Source organism: Anguilla rostrata, chromosome 8 (genome assembly GCF_018555375.3).
Source record: "Anguilla rostrata isolate EN2019 chromosome 8, ASM1855537v3, whole genome shotgun sequence".
NCBI classification, from domain to species: Eukaryota; Metazoa; Chordata; class Actinopteri; order Anguilliformes; family Anguillidae; genus Anguilla; species Anguilla rostrata.
In genome coordinates, this window is record NC_057940.1 from 37862483 (window position 1) to 37883623 (window position 21141).

The 21141-nt window shown below is 41.4% G+C and overlaps 1 protein-coding gene across 1 annotated transcript in view; it reads right to left on the reverse strand.

Annotated features, from left to right (window-relative positions):
- The window catches only part of necab1 (N-terminal EF-hand calcium binding protein 1), a 36146-nt gene that overhangs the window by 13323 nt on the left and 1682 nt on the right, over positions 1-21141 (reverse strand). Inside the window, exons 2-5 of the mRNA XM_064348154.1 lie at positions 19340-19364; positions 16443-16551; positions 9008-9033; positions 8762-8859 (exon numbers count right to left, since the gene is read on the reverse strand). Coding sequence (XP_064204224.1) covers positions 8762-8859; positions 9008-9033; positions 16443-16551; positions 19340-19364 — 258 coding nt within the window. The remainder of the gene's footprint in view (positions 1-8761; positions 8860-9007; positions 9034-16442; positions 16552-19339; positions 19365-21141) is intronic.

Sequence of the window (21141 nt, forward strand, 5' to 3'; positions counted from 1 at the left end):
CACCTTGAATTTTATCCACTTTGTTAAAGCTTTATACCTTTTATTAAGAATTTCTGAGAAAAGCAGTCGTAACATCCAGAGGCCACAAATAATATTTGCATCCCTTATGAAAGCCACTGTAACTTCACTGAAGGACACACAAGATTCGATTCCATGCCGTTACAGAGGACAGAAGTGTAGCATTAGCAAACTCACCTGCTGACTTTCCTTAAAGCACATATGTCATTATATGGTATATACTCTTAATAAGGCCTCTGCTGACAGAGCCAGTAGAATTCAGTGTGGATATTAGAATGTCAAAAAAAACAATGAAGAAGATGACAGCATTACCAAGCTACTTGCTGCATATTTGTGCATGGACAAAAAATTACTTTTGTACAGATTTCTCACCTTTAATAAGTATATCATTCTTGTTTTACTGCACTCCCCAAGCAAAGATCAAGCCATGCATTTGTTATCGGCAGCTTTTCCTGCAGTCATTATTTCTCAATGCACAGGCGTGGAGCATCCAATTAAATCCTAAAGTGTAGAGGAGTATACGAAGGAAGTGTCGAGGAATACGGCTCTCATGCCTAAAACTGTCACAGGCGATGACCATCATTAGAACGATGCAAATCCACCACCTCACAGAATGAATTCCGAGTAAAAGTGCACTGAATAATTTCCAGTAAATCCATGTGAGAGCTGCACCTAGTGATTAATTCCTTTTTAGCACAATGGAGATGGGCCAGTTTTGAGTAGAGGCTGTTATTCATGTGTTTTTTTAAATACAAATATCTTTTGTTTGTTTTTTTTTCAAAAGGGATTTGAAATAAATTTCAGAATGGATGTGAATACATAAAAAAAGATTAAAGGAGGTCACATGTGTTTGATGAGTTATAACTCATGACCCTCCAGATCAAATAGGCATGTTGTCAAGCAACAATCATAACGTCCTGAGGCACACCAGAATCAGATTGGCATTCACATTCGTGCAACCACACCACCCAGGCAATACAGTCCATACCCATCGAACCCTATATGCAACGAGCAGGTGCGTAACTTTATACAGAATCGAAACCTCATCTTTCCTGGCAGGAGTAGGGAATCAAGATCTGGATTAAACCAAACCTTTCACCACACAGACATTAATCTTTCAGTGTCTCACCAGCGAGTCTCTTCAAGCAACAGATCAGTGGCAGAGAGAACTTCTGACTAAGACCTATGGGAAACCTATAGAAGACCTATGGGAGACCTATGGAGACCGAAGGGCATGTGTGTTGTGAAGAAAGGAGAAAGGACCTCAGAATGCTGGAAGCAAGGACCCCAGTATGCTGGAAGCAAAGGACCCCAGTATGCTGGTGAGACGTGGTCTGAGGCACTGAGCATGCTCCACACGCTCCAGCAGCATCCGCCGCTCCCACACACACACACAAAACGCCACGACCGCGACACGGAACAGTCCGCACCGCGATTCCCCCGGCTGTGGGGTTATGGCACACGATCAACGTCCGATTCCTTTTAGCGCACACTGAAAATCATTCAGAAAAATATTACCCTCAGAACTGAATACCCCACCCCCCACCCCTCCCTCACCTTCCCACTCCCCAACACCCATTTAACAATCTTCCGGTTCCCTGGATTTTACACAGCGCATGTCTGGGTCACTGAGAAGGCGACATTTTAAACAACAAACTGAAAAGAAAAATAGTCTGAGCCTGACGGAAAAAGTATGTACACTGGTTAACAGTTTTCTTTATTATCCTATGAATTTGTATGTTTGGGTTATTGCTTTCATTTGCTATTCTAATCTCATCCCATCTCCCTTTTGCAAAGTGCTCTTATTATTCTGCTTTTATCATTCTATTTGCACTTTTCAGACTGATGTCTTTTTTATCTCTTTGTTTTATGGATTTTATGCAAAACATTTTCCCACGCAGCCACACATCCACAACCCCTTACTCCCTAAAACACCCCCCGCCCCCACCACCACCCACAAATCAGCTATCCACCACCAACTGACACCTCCTACCTCCCAGTCCCTCCTCTTCAGGGGGAACATTTTTCAAATAAAGTTAACCAATATAAGATATAATGGTAAAAAGTAAATGAGAGAACAAAAAAGAAAAAAGAAGGACTCTTAAGAAGCAACAAGCACTGTGCCGTTGATACAAATGCTCTTAGCTGTGTCAGCAGACCATGTCGAGGAGTATTGGATTCTGTTTAATTTAAGATACCGCATTAAGTCTTTTATCAAATGGTAAAGAAAGGGTGACGCAGCTCTCCTCCAGTTCAATAGCACTCGGCAACAGACCAACGATAAGGCAATAGCCAGAGAGTGCTTTTTTTATTATTCTACAGTATGCTCCACAAAACCGAACTACGCAGATCATACTGTAGCATCGGCAATAGAAAAACTTGCTCCAGTTGGGAAAATCCCCCAAAAAAAATCAAATAGTTTTGAGCTGAATGTAGACAAGGAGCTACCTTGTTCCAATGCCAGTTGTGAAATACATATACATATTTTTAATATACATAGAACAGGGTGGTGATAAAACAGTTTACTGTGCAAACTTTCTCTAGTCTGAAATGCACTACTCAGCAAAATGTCCAGTGTTAATTCAACTCTAAAAGATTACATATGAGTCCAACAGGGACCTGTAAGAGTTGATTTAACACTGTACATTTTGTAGTGCAGTCATCATGTTAGTGACTTGTTTCAGAAGCAATTTCGGCATTACTTTTGCATTTGCGGTGTTTGGGTTGTTCACCCCACTCCTGAGATGAGGGCTTTGGAGAATTTCATTTACTCCACGTCACTCTATCCAAAATGGGTGCCACGTAAGTAATTTATTTTTGAAGTACATGTAAGTCAGGTCACTTCACACAGGGCTTCCATCCACAGCTCTGAATTACTGGTTACCCAATATTTCACATATCAAGAGGCCTCTTTTAGGTGCCACCTAAATTTCACATTCACTTAAAATACGGTTCATTTGATTGTTATAACATTTATGATTACTGTAGGTGAGTATTTGAAGTATCCTTTCACATAGATTGAATAAATATTTTATAAGAATGTTACCTATTTCTGCACATAAAACTCTTTTCATCATTTCTCTTCACTGAATTCATCCCAGCCAAAAAAAAAATGATAAAATATGCAGATTTTCTGTTCCCTGCATTGATTTCATGCAATCTGTCAGTTGAATGAACGAATAAATGAATTTATTTGACAATTTAAAAATGAGATTTCATAAGACTGCCTAGCAGACAGTAAACCTTTCAAAACTGCTGAGGATAGAAACACAAGAAAGCCAGCAGGCTTATTTCCATTGTGGTCCTCTAACATTCAAACATAGACATGACAAAACATCCATTACACTACAGTTAATGCAATACAAACAGATGTGACCGAACAATACATTCACCACAGGACAGACAGCATACTGGCAGATTGGCAGATTATATTATAAAAACAATGATGGTTACACAGTATTTAACAGCCATTTTATTAGCTTAAAATTATTCTCTAATGCACATTATTTCAGTTCAAAGGGAAGTCTATTCCACTGAACCACAGCCACAGTGAACCACAGTGAAATGCACTTTTGTACGTCGCTTTGGATAAAAGCGTCTGCCAAATAGTAATGTATGTAATGTTATACAAAAAGGCATTTTTCCCCATTAGGCTCTTGAATGTACAGGAGACAAAATCAGTGGGATTGCCGCCGGCTCCATAATTACGGATGTCTCTGATGCGAGTAAAATAATTTACCAAATAGCTTGGTACGGAGTTATTTACAATTTTGTATGTAAGCCTCATAGTAATCTCCATGGCCCTTTTGTCTACTGTAAGCCATTTAAGTTCCTTAAAATGAGAAGCAACTAGATTAAGTACAAGGATGGAGCTTTAAAATAACTCTGATCAATTTACTTCGTGCTGTTTGAAATTTATGTTTGATGTGCTGAGGTAGACCATAATACCACGAGCAAGCAGCATAATCAAATTGGCTTTGTATCAAAGCTCCTACTCACATTTGTAGTGTTGCGTTATCCAAAAATGAAGCTTTTTTGAGCAAGAAATTTAGTCTTCTAGTTTATTTTAGTAATGGCTTTTAAAGTCATACTTTCCCCAAAAAGGTGATTGTCTAAGACACATCCCAGATAATTGACAGATGTTTTAGCAACAATCTGAGAGTCCCCCACTTTGACACTGAATCCTGGTGATTTCCCAAGCTTCATTTTGGAACCAGATAATATGATTTCCGTTTTTCCGACATCACGATTCCATCTACCTACATTTTGCAATTCCACACTTAGCGCTTTTTCGATCAGCTTTAGTTATGGTCATAATTAAAACAATGGCTGCCAAGCTCCATTAGCAAAGTCAAGAGCTTTCAGTTCCTGTCGAGCTAAAACATTAATTGCTTAATATTAAACATAATTTACAAAGTAGGGACGCATCTACGGACACCCAGGCTTTTATGCATACACGTGTATGGGCCCTTAAAAGTCACCGTCAGACAGGGCCACGGCCAACAAACCCCAAACAGCAGCTCTGATTACGCACCTCCCAATAGCACCTCATCTCTCACAATTTCTATTATGAATAATTCAAGTACACTACGTCTGATGAAACAAACTCCAATTTAACTGATTGATAGTCTTCAGAGCTTTACATTTCCAAGCTAACAGCAGCTGAATGTTAATGCATTTTGACACAAACATGTGAGCTGGGAATCAATCCAAAATGGTGTCATATGAATTCAAATTGAATAGTGATAGTAACCATAGTGTCCTGGACAGCTTCCTCAACTGGCCTTCCACAGGTGGCCACTCTCTCCCCTTAAAGATAACTAATTAATAATCTTGAATTGGTATATGGGTCTATGTCATTATTGTACAAATGTAAAAAGCACAAAGCACACTCATTATAAATCTGTAAAAAATAAAAATAAAAAGAACTCAAGAAATATGTAAGAAAAGTTAAAAATATGCCTGTGTGCCAAATTAATGATATCAAAATGACAGTTACAATTATGTTACCCATAGAAAACATATAGCAGGATTACACTTGAATGTTTATGATGCTATAAATGGTTGTTGTGTACGTAATGACATTCCTGTAGCACCACTAAATGTGTTCAGTGTTCCAGTTCAAAATTTCCATTCAGTAGCCTGAAGCTGTCCATGAAATATATCACTGCGTGAGGTTTTACGGTCGTTGTCAGCTGGAAAAATGTTTCCTTACGAATAATTAATAAAGACCCATCAAGGCAGGGCTGAACATTTTTTCTTAGGGTACTTTCACTGTCAGATCATTATTCGTGTGCTTGTTTAAACGTCACAATTCACTGCACCAGTGCAGATCACTGTCGTCATCACTTGATGTCGGCAGCATTTAACTTAAAATGGAGGACAAGAGTAGTGACGGTATTCTGTGGTGAGACAAGTCGATTATTCAATAGATATTTGGGGAGATGCTTCCATTCAAGCTGTACTCGAGAGAACGTATCGCAATGTTTTTTTGTTGTTAACGCACGCATACGGGTTCTTTCAGGACAGAGGCCCGTTCACACACGTCAGATACGCGTCACTCACAATCACAAACACGAATGCGGACAGTCAATGCAAAAAGAACGGATCCGAGCAAACAATCTGAATTGAGCGTTAAGGCCTGTAATGTGAACTTAGCCTTAAAAATATCTGAACGATCCGCAAATTGGCTGTTCTCAGGGCCTTCATGTGTGACCAGTGGCCAGGCAGGCACACATGGCTGAACCGCTCCTCTGCAATCACACTCCCGCTCACGCGGCGCAGAAAATGCCGGGGGCGGAAAAATCATTCTCATTTTCGCAGCGCTCTCATAAATCCAAAAGTCCCGGGCCTCAGAAATCAGCGGCAGCGCACGCTCTCAGCACGGAGCAAAAGTCCGCGCGGTTTTCAGTCTCGCACCTCACTGTGTCGCTCTGCAATTCTGAAGATTCGGTCAGGTCGGGCTACTCTTTCGTGGAAAAAACGCCGTGCCCAGACTATCTATATCATTTTCAACAACCACTGTAATCAGTCCGCCAGACAGAGATATTATGCACATTGGGTGTGTAATTAAATTCCTGGAGAGCCGTGCGGCCTGTATTTCATCTGAAGGACTTAGGTTACGAATTAAAAATTAATTTAAATTATTATCTGTGTTAGCGGGTCTATCCCTTCCCCTTGTACATTGGATATATCTGGGAAATCATTAGTGCTGGGACAAAGAGGATTCATGAACCCCCAAACGGGAGGTAGTTATTATGTGTTTTTAATGATTCACTCACTCGATCCAGACCCACTGCTTGAGTAGCTATTTTGGGGTTCAAATTCAAATCTCCTGTTGCTGGGAATTATGAGTAGGCCGTAGCCACTGGAGGCAGGAGCTGTGCACCCCAGGTTAATCCACAATATACGGGGTAAGACACTCTGTGTAGCCAATACAGGCTATATTTGTAGTTGCATAGAGTCTACAGAAATTCTGTAGGAGTACTACCCCAATCTTCCAAAAGAAACTCCATGAACTCACACTTAGCTGAGGAAGTGGAAACATTGTCTGGATCGTCATTCCAGGGTATTCTTAAAACTTTTGCTTGGGTTCAGATCAGGTGACTGAGAAACCCATGAAAATTTGATAACTTCAATGCCTTTACCCCACAAGCCACTGGGCAGCCTCACAGTTTGCGGACGTGTGTCTGTAGAAAAGTTGCCTGAGTGCCTAATCGACTACAGCACAATAAAGGTGATGAAATGATAACAGAAAATAGGAAAAGATTACTCTTGACTTGACCATTCAGCCTAAATACGGCTGAACAGCAAGACAGTAAGCGCCTCATCGCTGATTGCCCATGCAGAGTGAGCCTAACATATGCAAATCCACCCAATGGCAATCATATTTCATTGTAAATTCCTTGGCAATGCTGAAGAGAGCTGTTACGGTAACATAGTCTCTCGAATTCTCCCAATGTGTCTCCATCTTTGACGTGTTCCCAATGCTGTAACGTAAATATGTCAATTCCACTGGATGAGATTGATCCTTTACTTCAAGGTCCAGGAAACTGAAACCTGGGAATTATTTGCCAATGTACTTTTTTGCAATCGGCTCAGAAATATTTTTAAATGATTCTTGCGAAAAACTGTAGAAAAGCCTGTGCCGAAATGGGCTTGCTTTCCCCCTTCTCTGGATGCAGAGAAAGCAATATGCCTTCTTTTTTCCCAAAAATTAAGAGACCCTCAAGAAACAGGTTTTTTTTGGAGCCCACAGGCACTGAAATATTGCAACAACCCTTACAGTTAGTATTTGCAGAGTCCACTTTCATCGAGAACAGATGACTGGTGGATTGGTAAATAGGCCTACCATAATCTTGCTAGCTAATTTAATAGCTTTCAAACTTAGACATGCAGAATCAAAGCCTTTCTTAGTTAAGGTGTTCAGGCTGCTGTAGAGTCTAATGTACAGTAGTTCAGTGATAACCTCATTACACATTGAATGATCTTCAGGTTTAACTCTACAATGTTAAAGCTTATGTTGCTGTCTTTCGTTATGTCTAGTATTGCAATGTTACTGCAAGGGACAATCTTCTCTAACCGGCTCTAATCTAGCAACGAGAAATAGTTTACATATGATGGTGTCTTACGGATATGAATGTTAATGAGCAAAGGACACACGCCAACCCTGTCCTTGTCTGCCAAACGGATCACGATAATCTAATAGTGTTTATTCCAAATCAATGGTTATAACTGGGTTAAAAACTTTAAGTAAATATTAAGAAGACAATCAATTTCACTTCTGGGGAATATAATCACAATTTGAATCCAGTGTCCTGGACCAGTAAAAATTTCCTGGGGAAAAAAATTGAGAACACAATAGGTTGTCCGACAGAAAAAGTCAAGTTAATTGGCATTTAAGGCATCACCTCAAGCATTCATCTCTCGCTTCTCCCATAAGGAGAAGGAAAACCATCAAATTTGGCTGAAAGGTCACTGGACACATGAAGCTTGCTATCAGACAGACTCCACCCAGCAATAAAACAAAGATTGTTTCTCCCTACTGCTGAACCCTCCCCCATTGCACATACACACACTCTCTCTCAGATTGTTTCTCCATACTGCTGAACCCTCCCGCATTGCACACACGCACTCTCTCTCTCTCACTCTCTCTCTCTCTGTATGCGAGAGTGGCATTTTAATATGACTGTCTGCAAATTGCACATCTCACGCGTACACTGGGGACAAGGGAACGGCAGAGGGAGATTAGGAAATACTGCCACCAGACTGAGGGTGGGATCGGAATACCAATATCTCATATCTCAAATCTCATCCACATCCTACAAACACGACAGTGACCACAGGAGAGCTCGCCTTTAATGGTGTCGCGCCTCACAGATCTGTGCTCTCAATCCCGCGCCACACAGCTAACTACCTGTACACCCGAATCCCACCTCTTCCCACAGAGCACATCTAATGGACATCGATCAATGACAGCGCTAATGTACTGTTCCACTAACGCTAGGCTAAGCTATAACAAAGCTAAATCAGACAGGCCATTAGACATGTGCATACGCAATGCGGCTTACTCAGTTACGTGCTCAAAGTTGATTATTATGCTCCAGGATCTAACGCCGTATTATATCTTCACGGTAATGGAGGCAACATGCAAAAATTTTGTCCCACTCTCAAAGCTCAGATAAATGAACAGTTTTAACATATTTTAACATAACAAGCGACAGCTGCGTGAGCAGAGATATACCCTTTTGGTTTTGTCCATGGCCTTCAGTATTGAGGTGTTCAGGTCCTCCAAGGCTGCAAGGACATTTTCATATTCACCAAGGTGCTGAGAGAAGTACTCTTTAAAAAGAAGAGGGAAAGCAATGTTTTGTTAGGGAAAGAACAGTTTACAGATTTAAGATAAAGGATGCAATCTCACATTGAGGCAGAAAATCTGTAATGTGATAGAAAATATAGGACGACAACCAACAAGAAAATGTTGACTTACCACACAATTCGTCAGTGTCCACATTACTGTAAAAGAACATCAAAAAAAGGTTAGATTTAAAAATACAGCATGCATCTAATAACCTTTGGAATTATTTAGATTTTCCATGCTGCAGTACAGTTCAGACAGCACAACACCAAACAAAGTTTGGAAACGCATCGACGAAGTAAACGCTGTATTTGATATCAACCAGATCTGACAACGCACGATTTTTAGCTGCGGCTTCAGGGCATGGGGTCCGCAGAATGGACTGCAGGGAGGCCGTCCGGAACGAGCAGGCACTCGAACCCACTGACTGACAGACCAAGTGTTGACAAGGAAACGTACAGATCTTCGTTTGTGGTGAACTCAGGGACAAGCGGGCCGCACGCCGCCCTTCCCGCGAGAGAGGAGGACGGTCTCCGCGCGAGTCCGCATACGTCCACCTGCACGCGCGTGTGCTTCCCAGGCCCGACACTCTCCATCTGCGACAGGCTTTCATTACGAATACCCAGCTGACCGAGCTCCTCATTTAGGGCCTTCACATGAGAGGAGCGACGGGCTTTGAGGACGGCAACGTCATTCAGCTCCGCATCTCACATCTGCGGAGACATTCGCTTCAGGGGAGACAGTAAAGCTGCCTTTAATCCTCCGATCAACATTGGCGAGAAGAGAAATCCACCCAGTCTGACAGCCGGCAATATTCTCCTCAGCCGCTCCATCTCCAGAGCACCTGCCGCCCCGGCCTGCTCCGCTGACATTTTAAACACATGTTCTGATGCGAGGAGCAAACCCCGGAGTGTTCGCTCCTTGTATTTATCGAGCGTCGCATCGCTAATAGTGTCTTTTCAGGTTATATCCTGCAAAAGCAAGTTACCTCAGTGGGTAGCAGGATATCGCATTACTGTTGCGATAATGAATGTACAATTTTTTTCAGACACCCGAGGCAGTGGTTGTCATGAATAATACAACGATAAATCAAACGTGTTATTAAAAAAAACATTCTCTACTTTCGGATAAAAATGAATTATTAACATCTGATAGGTGTGTGTGGTTATGGTGTGTGTGTGTGTGTGTGTGTGTGTGCGTGTGTCCTCTGGGCAAAAAGTGTCAAAAGCAAGACACCTAACTCTCAATTGCTCCCAACAAACTGGTCGGCACCTTGCATGGCTGCCTTTCACCGCTGGTGTGTGTGAGTGTGTGAACGGTTCAATGAGAGCTATTCATTGTAAAGCCGTATCTATAGCTTCTGAAAGTGCTATATAAATGCAGTCATTGTATCATGTGTTTCTGTACATGCAGTTTATGTGAGTGTAATAATTTCTAAGAAAAAAAGCATTGATTAATACTAGTTCACAACTATGCCTCCAAACTTGGACTTGTAGAATTTCCAGTCCTCACTAATTGACATGCAAATTCCACTGTCTGTGCATGCAGATTGCACTGGCTTCATTTCAGTTTGGATAAAGGCCAAACAGGCTTGAAAAGAACTTCTGGTCATTCCCACAGGCACCCTGCTCCTCACTTCTTCACAAATGTCATAGCACACATTTAATCAAGGCACAATCTTCACGGAAGCTACATAATTAAAGGTGGGTTAGGAAAAATGGCACTGAAGCTTGGAATTCTCAAATGATACTGTGTCCATATTTATTTCCTGCTGAGACTTGAGTCTGTAAAAAGACAGCACAGAAATTTTTTTATTGATTGTGATGTTTGGTTTCACAGTCTCCTTCAAGAACCTTACAGTTTCAATGTATATTTTTTACAAGCCTTATATAAAAAATTAAATAGAAGTACCTAGTCAGGTGCAATTAATCATGTGCACTTAGCTTGACACACAGAATAACAATCACCACTCTAAAGTTATAAAATAGGACATATGTGCAATCAGGTTGCTCTTTTCAAAACACAGATCCCCACATTAGATCCCTGTTCAGAACACTCAAATGACAATAAACTTCCACAGTGAACCGCACATAAAAATCCATAATACAGTCTGCACCCATTCTTTTTCAGGTTTAAGACCGATTCCATCTCCTCAAGGCAGCTCAGTGTCTGTCCCTTTCTTGTTAATACCAGAAACAGACTGTTGCCAAACAACACTGATTGAGATACCTTTCCTACAAGAGGTGGAGTTAATTGGGTCAATAAGAGTGGTGTTTATGAGCCATGGCTGCGTGGATCTCCACAGCGGAGCTCAATATTGCAATTTCAGGAACACAGTCACACCGGGATGATTCTCCCAGCAGCAAAGACAAATTCAACAAAAGACAGACAACAAAGAAAAACACCACCCAGCGCTAACAAATTAAGGCCCTGTCAATTGCATGTTTTTGTAAAATCATTTAAGATGTGTAAAAATAAATGTAATGGAGAGATGTTTCTGATGACGTGTCTAGATGTGCTCAAGTTGATGACTGAACACAAGCCTTTTTTTGTGGGAAGAGATTTTGGTACCTTTTCACAAACTCTGTCTTTCAAGCCACATCTTTCAAGTGTGTACAGAAAACCTTTTTCATGAGCCAATCTTTCATCCATCTTTCATTGTCCATCTGCTTTCCAGAGACTGGGTTTCACTTTCATTTCTGAGTTCAGAGAAAATGCTCCTTCGACATATAGGCCTCTCCTGCAGGTCGTACAGTATTAAAAAGATGAGAAGCTATTATTAGATTTCCGAGCCACATGAAACACACGAGAACATCAGCACATACTACAAAGGGCCCAGAGTATCTGCTTGGGAAACCTGCTGCCATGGAAACCGGGATGACTTGAGTGACTTCGTATCATCGGCCTACACTTAAGTAAGATATTCGCCGAAATGTGCAGCACATGGTAAGTGCGTGCTTAGGATTCCCCAGTGTGCATCAAGACATCTTTGAAGCGTGACATTCTTTTACACTGAGCTCAAAGGCAAAGTTTTTCTTGATTTGGCTCTGTACTTCACTATTTTAGATTTGTAATCGAACAATTCACATTTAGTTAAAGTGCACATTCTCTGCTTTTTTAAATGGTATTTTTATACACTTTGGTCTCACCATGTAGAAATTAGAGCACTTTTTTAGTCCCCCCATTTCAGGGCACCATAACGTTTGGGACATATTAATATTATGTAAATTAACTTAGTCATGTTTAGTACTTTGTCACATATCCTTTGCATGCAATGACTGCTTGTCTGCGACCCATAGACATCACCAGGTGCTGAGCATCTTCCCTGGGGACAGCTGTACAGCAGGAATCTTCAGCTCCTGCTCGTTTTGGGGGCTAGTTGCCTTACGTTTTCTCTGAAGCATAAAACACATGTTCAATTGGATTCAGTTTAGGTGAATGACTTGGCCAGTCAGAACTTTCCAGTTTGAGGCCCTGAAAAACTCCTTTGTTGCTTTAGCAGGATGTTTGGGATCAGAGTCTTGTTGTAGAATGAAGTGCTGCCCAATGAATTTGGAGGCCTTTGGTTTAACATGGGCAGATAAGATGCTCCTGTACACTTCAGAATTCATTCTGCTGCTATCAGCAGTTACATCATCAATGAAAACAAAAGAGCCAGTACCTGTGGCAGCCATACATGCCCAAACCATAACACCCCCATCACCATGTTTCACAGATGACAGTGGATCTTGGGCAGTTCCTTTTGGCCTCCACACTTTGCTCTTGTCATCACTCTGATACAAGTGAATATTGGTCTCGTTTGTCCACAATACCTTTTTCCCGAACTCCGCAGGGTCTTTTTGGTACTTTTTAGCCGACCGTAGCCAGACCATCCTGTTTTTGCAGCTAACTAGTGGTTTGCATCTTGCAGTGCAGCCTCCGTTCATGAAGTCTTCTGCAGACAGTCACTGACACATCCACGTCTGTGTCCTGAAGAGTGTTTTCTTCACGTCTGCCCCCTGAAGAGTGTCGGACAGGTGTTTGAGGGTTTTTCTTCATTATGGTGAGAATTCTTCAGTCATCAACTGTAGAGACTTCCTTGGCCTACCAGGCCCTTTGCGATAAAGTGAATTCACCAGTACTCTCTCTCTCTTCTTAATGATATTCCCATTTTATTGTCCAATGTTTCTCAGCCTCATAATGGCTTCCTTGAGCCATTGGCACAATTCTCATCTTTCTATTTATAAACACCAATAACAGACAAAAGAAATCAAAAGGCTAGAATCAAGACTAAATACAGAAACCTCTCTTACACAAGCACTAAGGAAGCAATTTAACACAACTGACTCATCAAAAACACCTATGAAGCCATCTATGCCAAATATTATGGTGTCCTGAAATAGGGGGACTATGTATAAAATGTACTTTATTTTCTACATAGTGAAACCAAACCAAAATGTAAAAAATGCCCTGTAATAAAAGCTGAGAACCTGTACAACCATAATTGTTAAACTACAAACCTAAAAAATTTGGGGTAGAGAGCCAAATGAAGAAAAATACATGTTTGTCCCAAATATTATGGAGCTCACTGAATATCAAACTTCAGTAGCTTAAGTGTTCAAGACAAGCAAGAAGAAAAAAAAACATTTGTTTGTCCCTTTTCTTCATCAGTGCCAGTTTACATCAGTGAAATTGCTATTTTAAGTTTTTATATTTCTGCAAGCAATATTGCCACCTTCAATTTATGTTAAATTCCTATTGGTAAGGGAGGGAGTGAAGTTCCTAATTACACCCTTTCACAGAAATACAGAGTTTTTTTTTTTGTTTTGTCCCACATGCTATTATGCTCTCGTAATATATAAAACTCCTCAAAATAATAACACTTGTCTGGTATATTTTAAGCATTTTTCAGTGCTAGGCAGGGACCCTTCTCCTCCTACGCACTACCAATTTCCATTTCAGCCATCTTGGCAGGTAATAAAGACAGGCTCTACTGTTTATAGTAGTCCACCAGGCATCTCTTACTGGGGCTACTTCACGAACTGAATAACCATTTGAACTTTAGCAGAAGAATCAATCACTTTCTTTTCTTTGATCATCTCCGAGTTAAAATGGAAATCCTCTGATCTTGGAAGACATAAACTATTTATGAGCTCCCATACACTGTGGCAGTACTGTAGTGCTCAGTAGGTAACGTAAGTCTCCTGTAGGTCTTTCTTTGATACGTGGCCTAATTTCTGAAATAAAATTATCAGCGATGTATTCCCTCCCACAATTGATGGTATCATATTGAAGTTGAAGATATCGACACTGATTTAGCTGTAAATGATTTTAATATTCACGATGATCCTGACAAGGTTATGGTGCTGATGATGTAGATGTGAACGTTTTAACAAACGACAATGATGTTTATAACGAAATTGATAAAAATTATGACGGGATGTTTATGATGATATTAATGAAGACGTTGATGATGGCGAAGGTATTTATGAATATATTAATTCATTAAGATGATGAGGATGATGGTGGTGGTGATGATGATGATGGTGATGCTGTTCATGATGATATCAATTTGGTGAGGATGAGGGTGATGACACTGCTGCAGATGAAGACAATGATTGAATAAAAAGAGGACAGACAAGGAGGAGACTGCTGGAATCCGCACACTCCCCTGTCGGCTGTGTGGGCCGCATGTCCTCGTTTGTACCTGTCCCAGTGTTCTAAGGTGAAAGCTCGCTGTGGACCTGACTCACTCAGAGCAGAGCCTGTTGTCATGACATTATTTCTATGACTGGGCGATAATTTGTGAAGCAGCTCAATGCAAAGTCCACCAGCCATGAAACCAAACAGCTCGAGCCTGCAGTGCAAACAAGAAAAACCCATTCCAGCTCTACAGAGAATGATCAAATGGTTAGAGATAATTAAAAATTCTACACTATAAAACCATCTTTGTTTTGAAATTCTTCAGATTTATTCAAAATGGTTTCCATACAAACCCAATTCATACTTATTTATATATAATGTACAAATATGAAATAATAATGTTCCATGCAATAACCTGGCTAAGAGCAAAATACATCAGCAAAGACAAATAACCTCCTACCACACAGTTTCCCCATCACTATAGTACTCCATTCATTTCTACATGGATCAGTGAGGAAATACTGCCATCCAGCCCACCTTAACTTACTGCTGAATAACATGAATATTGTGGAAGGTCACATATCCTACAATGAACCAAATACAGCTATGTTAACTTTAGCCATTTGTTGTGAAAAGGCTATGGACTGGTACAAATCCAACAACATTTATGACCACAAAAACTTTTTCTCATCAGTCAGTGATTTCTCACCACTGTACTATTCAATCTGCCAGATTGTTTTCAAAAATACAGTGACTGGTAGGGTTCCTTAGGACATTATTTTAAAATGTGCCACATACATACTGTGCAATGACCCTGTCGTTAAACCACCAAAAGCTGTTAGCAGCTTACAGTACATTGCATGGCTTGTCTGTAGAGGTCAGAAATCATTAGCACTGAAAATTGTGACTGGGTTGGAAATCATGGGAAAGCGGGACAATAAGGAGTCGTCATTTAAGTAGAGAGAGATGCAGAAGCATACAGTGTAAAAAGAGGCTCACATTTAAGTTGAAAAGTACTGTACATAATGACCACAGAAGTATTTTTGTACTTGTAAATAATTTTGAAGTACAAACGCATATAATGTGAAGTATACAATGTACTCATATATGTTTTTGCAATTTAGTAATTATTCATGCAGACAATTACTATACTGGTTGCCAATTAAGATATATATAATCTTAATTTACATAATTAACAGTATTAACAAGGTGACAGTATAGAATTATTCACAGCCACCCACTTTGCTTTGACAAACATAAAAAAACGTTGCAGAATTCTAAACTGTGTACCTTGTTTGGAAGGCTCAGCATGGTGTGTGAACTATTATTAAAAAGTGTCCCCGCTGCCCTCTATTGTAACTCTGTTTCATTCAACCGAGCTGTTTGAAACGCCTTGAAATGAGACAACAATCTATATGTCTTGTTTTGAAAAGCACAGCTGTTCAATTTTTCTGTGAAAGGAAAACACACTGGGTTTAAAAACAGTCTAAAAATGGTCTGTAAAGCCATTTGTACAATGTGTCCGTGTTTAATTGAATGTACCGTAGTTTAAGGTTACTTCAGTGCAGTGGATAAAGTCACCATAGGAGAGCAACACATTTATAAACAATTCAGTAAAAAGCAAGGTGTTGTGACCTTCTCAACTGCATTCATATGATGAGATGGAAGAGCTCATTTAGAACTGTATTTTCTAGAAGGTAGTGAACCATGTAATATAGTTGTTAGTATTGCATTTTTATTTCAAAACCATCTTTTCTTCCACTAAATGAGTGAGGTACAATGAAAACTGTGATGTTTCCCAAGTTATGCAAATAGACAATCACTACAAAATGGTAGTTGTATTGTGACATGCAAGGCACATTAAGAAAAAAAGGGAGGTATCCTGTCACATACATTACTTCCAAAACAGGCAACCAAACAGAATAATAGCGTTAACTGGTCTTACTCTGTGTTGTGAGTGTCAATGGTGTGGAAGAGCTCCTGCAGTTCATCTCCACTCAGCACTCCGTCCGAGAAGTAGGCCTTGAACTCATCAAAGGACAACTTACCATCATCTGAAAAGAGCACAGAGCTTTTGATGGCATCAAAAGAGAAACGGAGGGAAAAACTCATCTCCTTCAATAAGGGACCCAAACTACCACAATAATACCACATTTTGCAATCTGACATGTACATCCCAAAGAAAACAAAAACAGATGGGGAGAGAGAGAGAGCAAGAGAGTGAAAGAGGCCTGTTATGTTTCATACTTTGTTGGGGCAGCGCTGTCCAGACCTTCCGCGGTGTTTGGCTTCAGGCGGTGTAGAGAAGCAGCTCATGCTTATGTATGCGAGAGAGCCGGAGCAAGGCTGTGCCCTGTTGCCATATTCTAGCCTCAGGCTCCCCGCGATGACATCACCAAGTCTGGGTGAGTCATGCATGAGGTTCAAAATGTGACTGCAGTGGAAACCGACATTTTGAACAATCCGCCGATATGAGAACCTGCGTCACTGATGCACTAACGAGGTGGCTCACACCCCAGCGCCTCCGCTGTTCACAAATATCTCTGAACATGTGGGTACGCATATGTGATGTACTGAACGTGTTGGGCATAAATGCGTGAGCGGTGTCCTTAAACTGCACACTGGGCATTTAAAAAAACTGACACTGACTGATACTCTGGCGAAGCACACCTAAGGAATCAGGGAGGAAAAATCCGCCATGTTTTGGCTGGGAAACAGCATGTGTAGAGATGAAAGGCAAAATGGCTAAAGATGACTTTGATCTGAATATGGAGAGGTCAGCTGAATGGCCACTCACATGCGGACTGAGCCGAAAGACATCTGCCTCAAGCTTTGATGCCTGCGTACGTAGGATCTTTCTAATTACAGCATTCAGACAATGCTCTTCCAAGGCGGGGGAATAATTCACACTTGTGCAAGTTAGGGAAATAGTGAAGAAATGTGTTATGGCAAAGCTAGCCACGGGATGCTCTAAAATAGAATCCCAGCTTTGCAATGTTACTTTCTGAAGCCAAGCTGGGGAAGACATACTAAATATTATCCTGCCGGATTTAATGTGAAACATCCATTTCACTCTTATTATTTGCCTACTGCACAGTACTTCATTTTGCAGCACAATTTCTGCTCTTCCTTTAATACTAAACGTGTCATCAAGTTAGCCGAGTATGTTCACACTAAACATGAACACATCCTAAAAGTACAGTCGAGTCTGGCACCCTTGATACACTGTTATGGCTAGGAGCTTTAATTATAATTTTTTGTAGTGCTGCTACCCTCGTTAATATTTTCACAACACTTGTGTATGTCCTTTATAAGTGGCTTGGGAAAAGAGAGTCTCAATAATGATTGCACAGCTTAAAGACATGTGTGGATCACCACCAGGAGAAGCATGAATTAAAATGGATGCATCGGTTGGCATGCCATCAACACACAGTGTCAACGTTACACGTTTAGGCTAAAATGTATCTTTTCTCCTAATAAGGAGAAAATTGGTTATTTCATGATAATGAGTGAATAAATAGTTTGGTAATGATGTCTTCTTTTCTGTCAAAGACAAAATAACTATTAACTGTATTTCGTAATATTAAACTTATTTAACTATAAGATATTCTCATAAGGTAAAAATATCGACATAGCAGCATTGTGCTTCCATACTATTAATACACAAAGGTAAGAAATTAGCAGAAAGACAGTGATCACCAAATATTGAGTCCAATGTTAAACTATTTTAACATTTATTATCACAATGTTAGGGATAATAAAATATGGATAAAACAGCTACTTTGTCTAGTTATCTTAACATGTTATCTTACTTGTGGAAAACATAGAGGAGCTCCACCCATCTGGGGCTACATTGATAAAAACCAATAGAATAACATTGAAGGTAAACGAAGAAAAAAAAAAACTTTTTGGCTACATGCTAGTAATTCTCACAAGAATTTCAGAAGTATAGTGTACACAGTCAGCCTTATTACTAATATACTCTATGATTGATGGTGCTCCTCTTTCATGTCTATGAGTAAGTTGGCATCACATCCCTGTCTCTATTACATATTTTCTGAACAATGTGAGGAAGTAACATGGGAAAATCAGGCAGAATACTGACAAAATATGTTCAGTATATAGAATTGCTGTAGTATATGAATACCTCATCAATATTACTTATTTTCCTTGCTATGAAAAATTCCATGAATTTGCACACAAATAAAAAATGTGAACCATGACCGTCACAAGCACTGTGAAATATTATTCTGCAAACTAACGAATGGTAACCAATAACCTGAAATCAGTCACACTTTCTGCAAGCTACAGTTTAAAATGTACATTTGCTTGGCTTTACCTTTGTCTATCATTTGCATTTCACAAAGGGAAATGTGTTTGTGGAAACAAAGGGTGTTTCAACTTGTCGCTATACCTGCCAGTCTAACAATATTAACGTATCAATCATCTGTCATTGCAGCACAGAGGTATAGCCAATCCAGAGTTTCCATGACAACAGTGAAACAGCGTTCATTATTTTTAACCGTGGTTAATTGAGAGGTCGTGTCTGCCCAAGGAATCCTTTCACTCCAGCCGGCCCTATGGTCTTGGTGGCCCTAAAAAAGAATGTTGTTGTGGCCCCAAAGTGCTTTAACAGAAATCATACCCACCACTGAAAACTTGAATTGTGTGGCACAGGGATGGTTGCGGTCCTAAATGTCACCACAGAGTGTTTATGCCAGTGGCCAGCTCAACCTTTCGCCCCAGGAAACGTCACAGCAAGCTAAGCTAGCGTAGCGCACAGTGGTGGCAAGAATCAGACCAGTTAGCACCTAGCATGATGCTGTGCGGCGGTGACCTTACCGTTTTTATCAGCTCTTCTTAATATCTGAAAAAGACAGGAGAAAAAGGGCTGTCATGGAATTTGCACATCTTCAAAGAACAAAACACCACCTTGGTTACATTCAAAGGCACTACAGAGCTGAGTTATTTATATCGGACAACAGAGATGAAAGAGAGAACGATGGCCTCAGCGCCTTTGAAAACCCTGGTCCTTCGGGCCACCAGCTCTGTGTCACCCTCCTGAAAGGGAATCGATTACTCTTGCCAGGGTTAATGCTCAATAATTAAAGACAACATGTTTAGACGGACAACACTTTAAGCTGCTCTTCACGTCACAGGACGGTACGATGTAATCACACGGTGTAATTTCGGCAGCAAGGTGAAAAAAAGTGCCGGATTTTTGGACGACTTGTTAGGATGGCCCTGATAATTTCTAAGGATGGAATCAGAGCCACTTATGTGTTTCCGGAACAATCCGTTCATCTCACACGTCTGCTGTTGGCCACCGGGTGAAAAAAAGCAGGGCTTTTTGTGCGCAGCGCTTGGGGGCGAGGAAGCGTGATTGACTTGCGTGTTCCTGCGGCAGCGGCTGATCGATGCCGCTCTTTCAGACCGCCCCTGCTCTTTACAGACATGACCCCGCGGTGCCGGGCGCGAGAAGAAAGGGACGGCCGAGGAAGAGGCTCGGGCACCTCCTCCCGCCAATGGGATTATCAGCTTTCCATCAAACTGGCACCGCTGGCCAATCCCCTCACCCGCGAGGACAGCGACAGCTGGACTGAAACGTCCCGCGCTGCGTCCGCTCTGCAGCGCCGCCCGTTTCGGAGGCCGTACCGCGGCTCGGCCGCTGCACTTCAGCGGTCGTCGTCTACAGACAGACGCCGTCCTCCGGCGCTCTGACGTCTGTGACATGAAAGATTCCCAGCTGTGATACATCGACCACACATGCCGTGGCGAACCGGGCCCAAAAGACGACGCGCGAGCTACGGCCAGGGCTTCGGTAAAAACTAAAACACGACACCCTCCGCAGTCACCACGTCAGGACCGGGGTTCGATTTTCGCAGCCACTTTACAAGTCATTGTATGCAACGACGACAACAAAAAAAAATATCATATTTTGCCTGGCTGTGATGGTTCCAGTGCTTCCCACAAAATGACATGTTTCTCATCACCAGCAGCTGTCTGCACTCAGTAGACAAAAAAAGCTTCCAGGCTATGAATACCAGAGGACCCACAGCTCATATTCTGTATGCAAATAGAAGCAGGAGATGGGCGGCGTACGCTGACGTACGTTCTTGCTATAACTGAACCCTCCCGGTTGGAGTGTAGCGCTCTTCCTTTCAGTCTGAGGCTTTCCATCCCTCCGTACGCACGACGAAGCATGCAGGTGCTTTCCCTATAGGGAACGACAGCAGCAGAGAGGACGCGCTGACTGCAAATTCACCACGCAGGTCAGTGGAGCGGGAAAACAGGTGACGGTCGAGGAAAACAGCAATGTCTCATTTATCTGCCATCCAAACACAGTCTGTATACAAATTCACCCGTTGGAAGGGGTCACTCCGTTTACAGTTAGTCAAATACCGAGGTGTTTTTCACAGCACACAATCATCTGTTCTCGCTTGACCAACAGAAGCCCAATGTGCACACATGATAAACCACAATTGTGGGCACACTTCACCGCTCCCGTTCCCCACAAGAACAAAGGCCTGGGCTACATCCACAGATGAAAAGTTGTCAATGATTAGATAGTGGCAGGGGGCATCCGATGAGGTCATCCTAAACACTGCCAGGTGTGCTGAGAAAACATGAGAAAGCACATACAC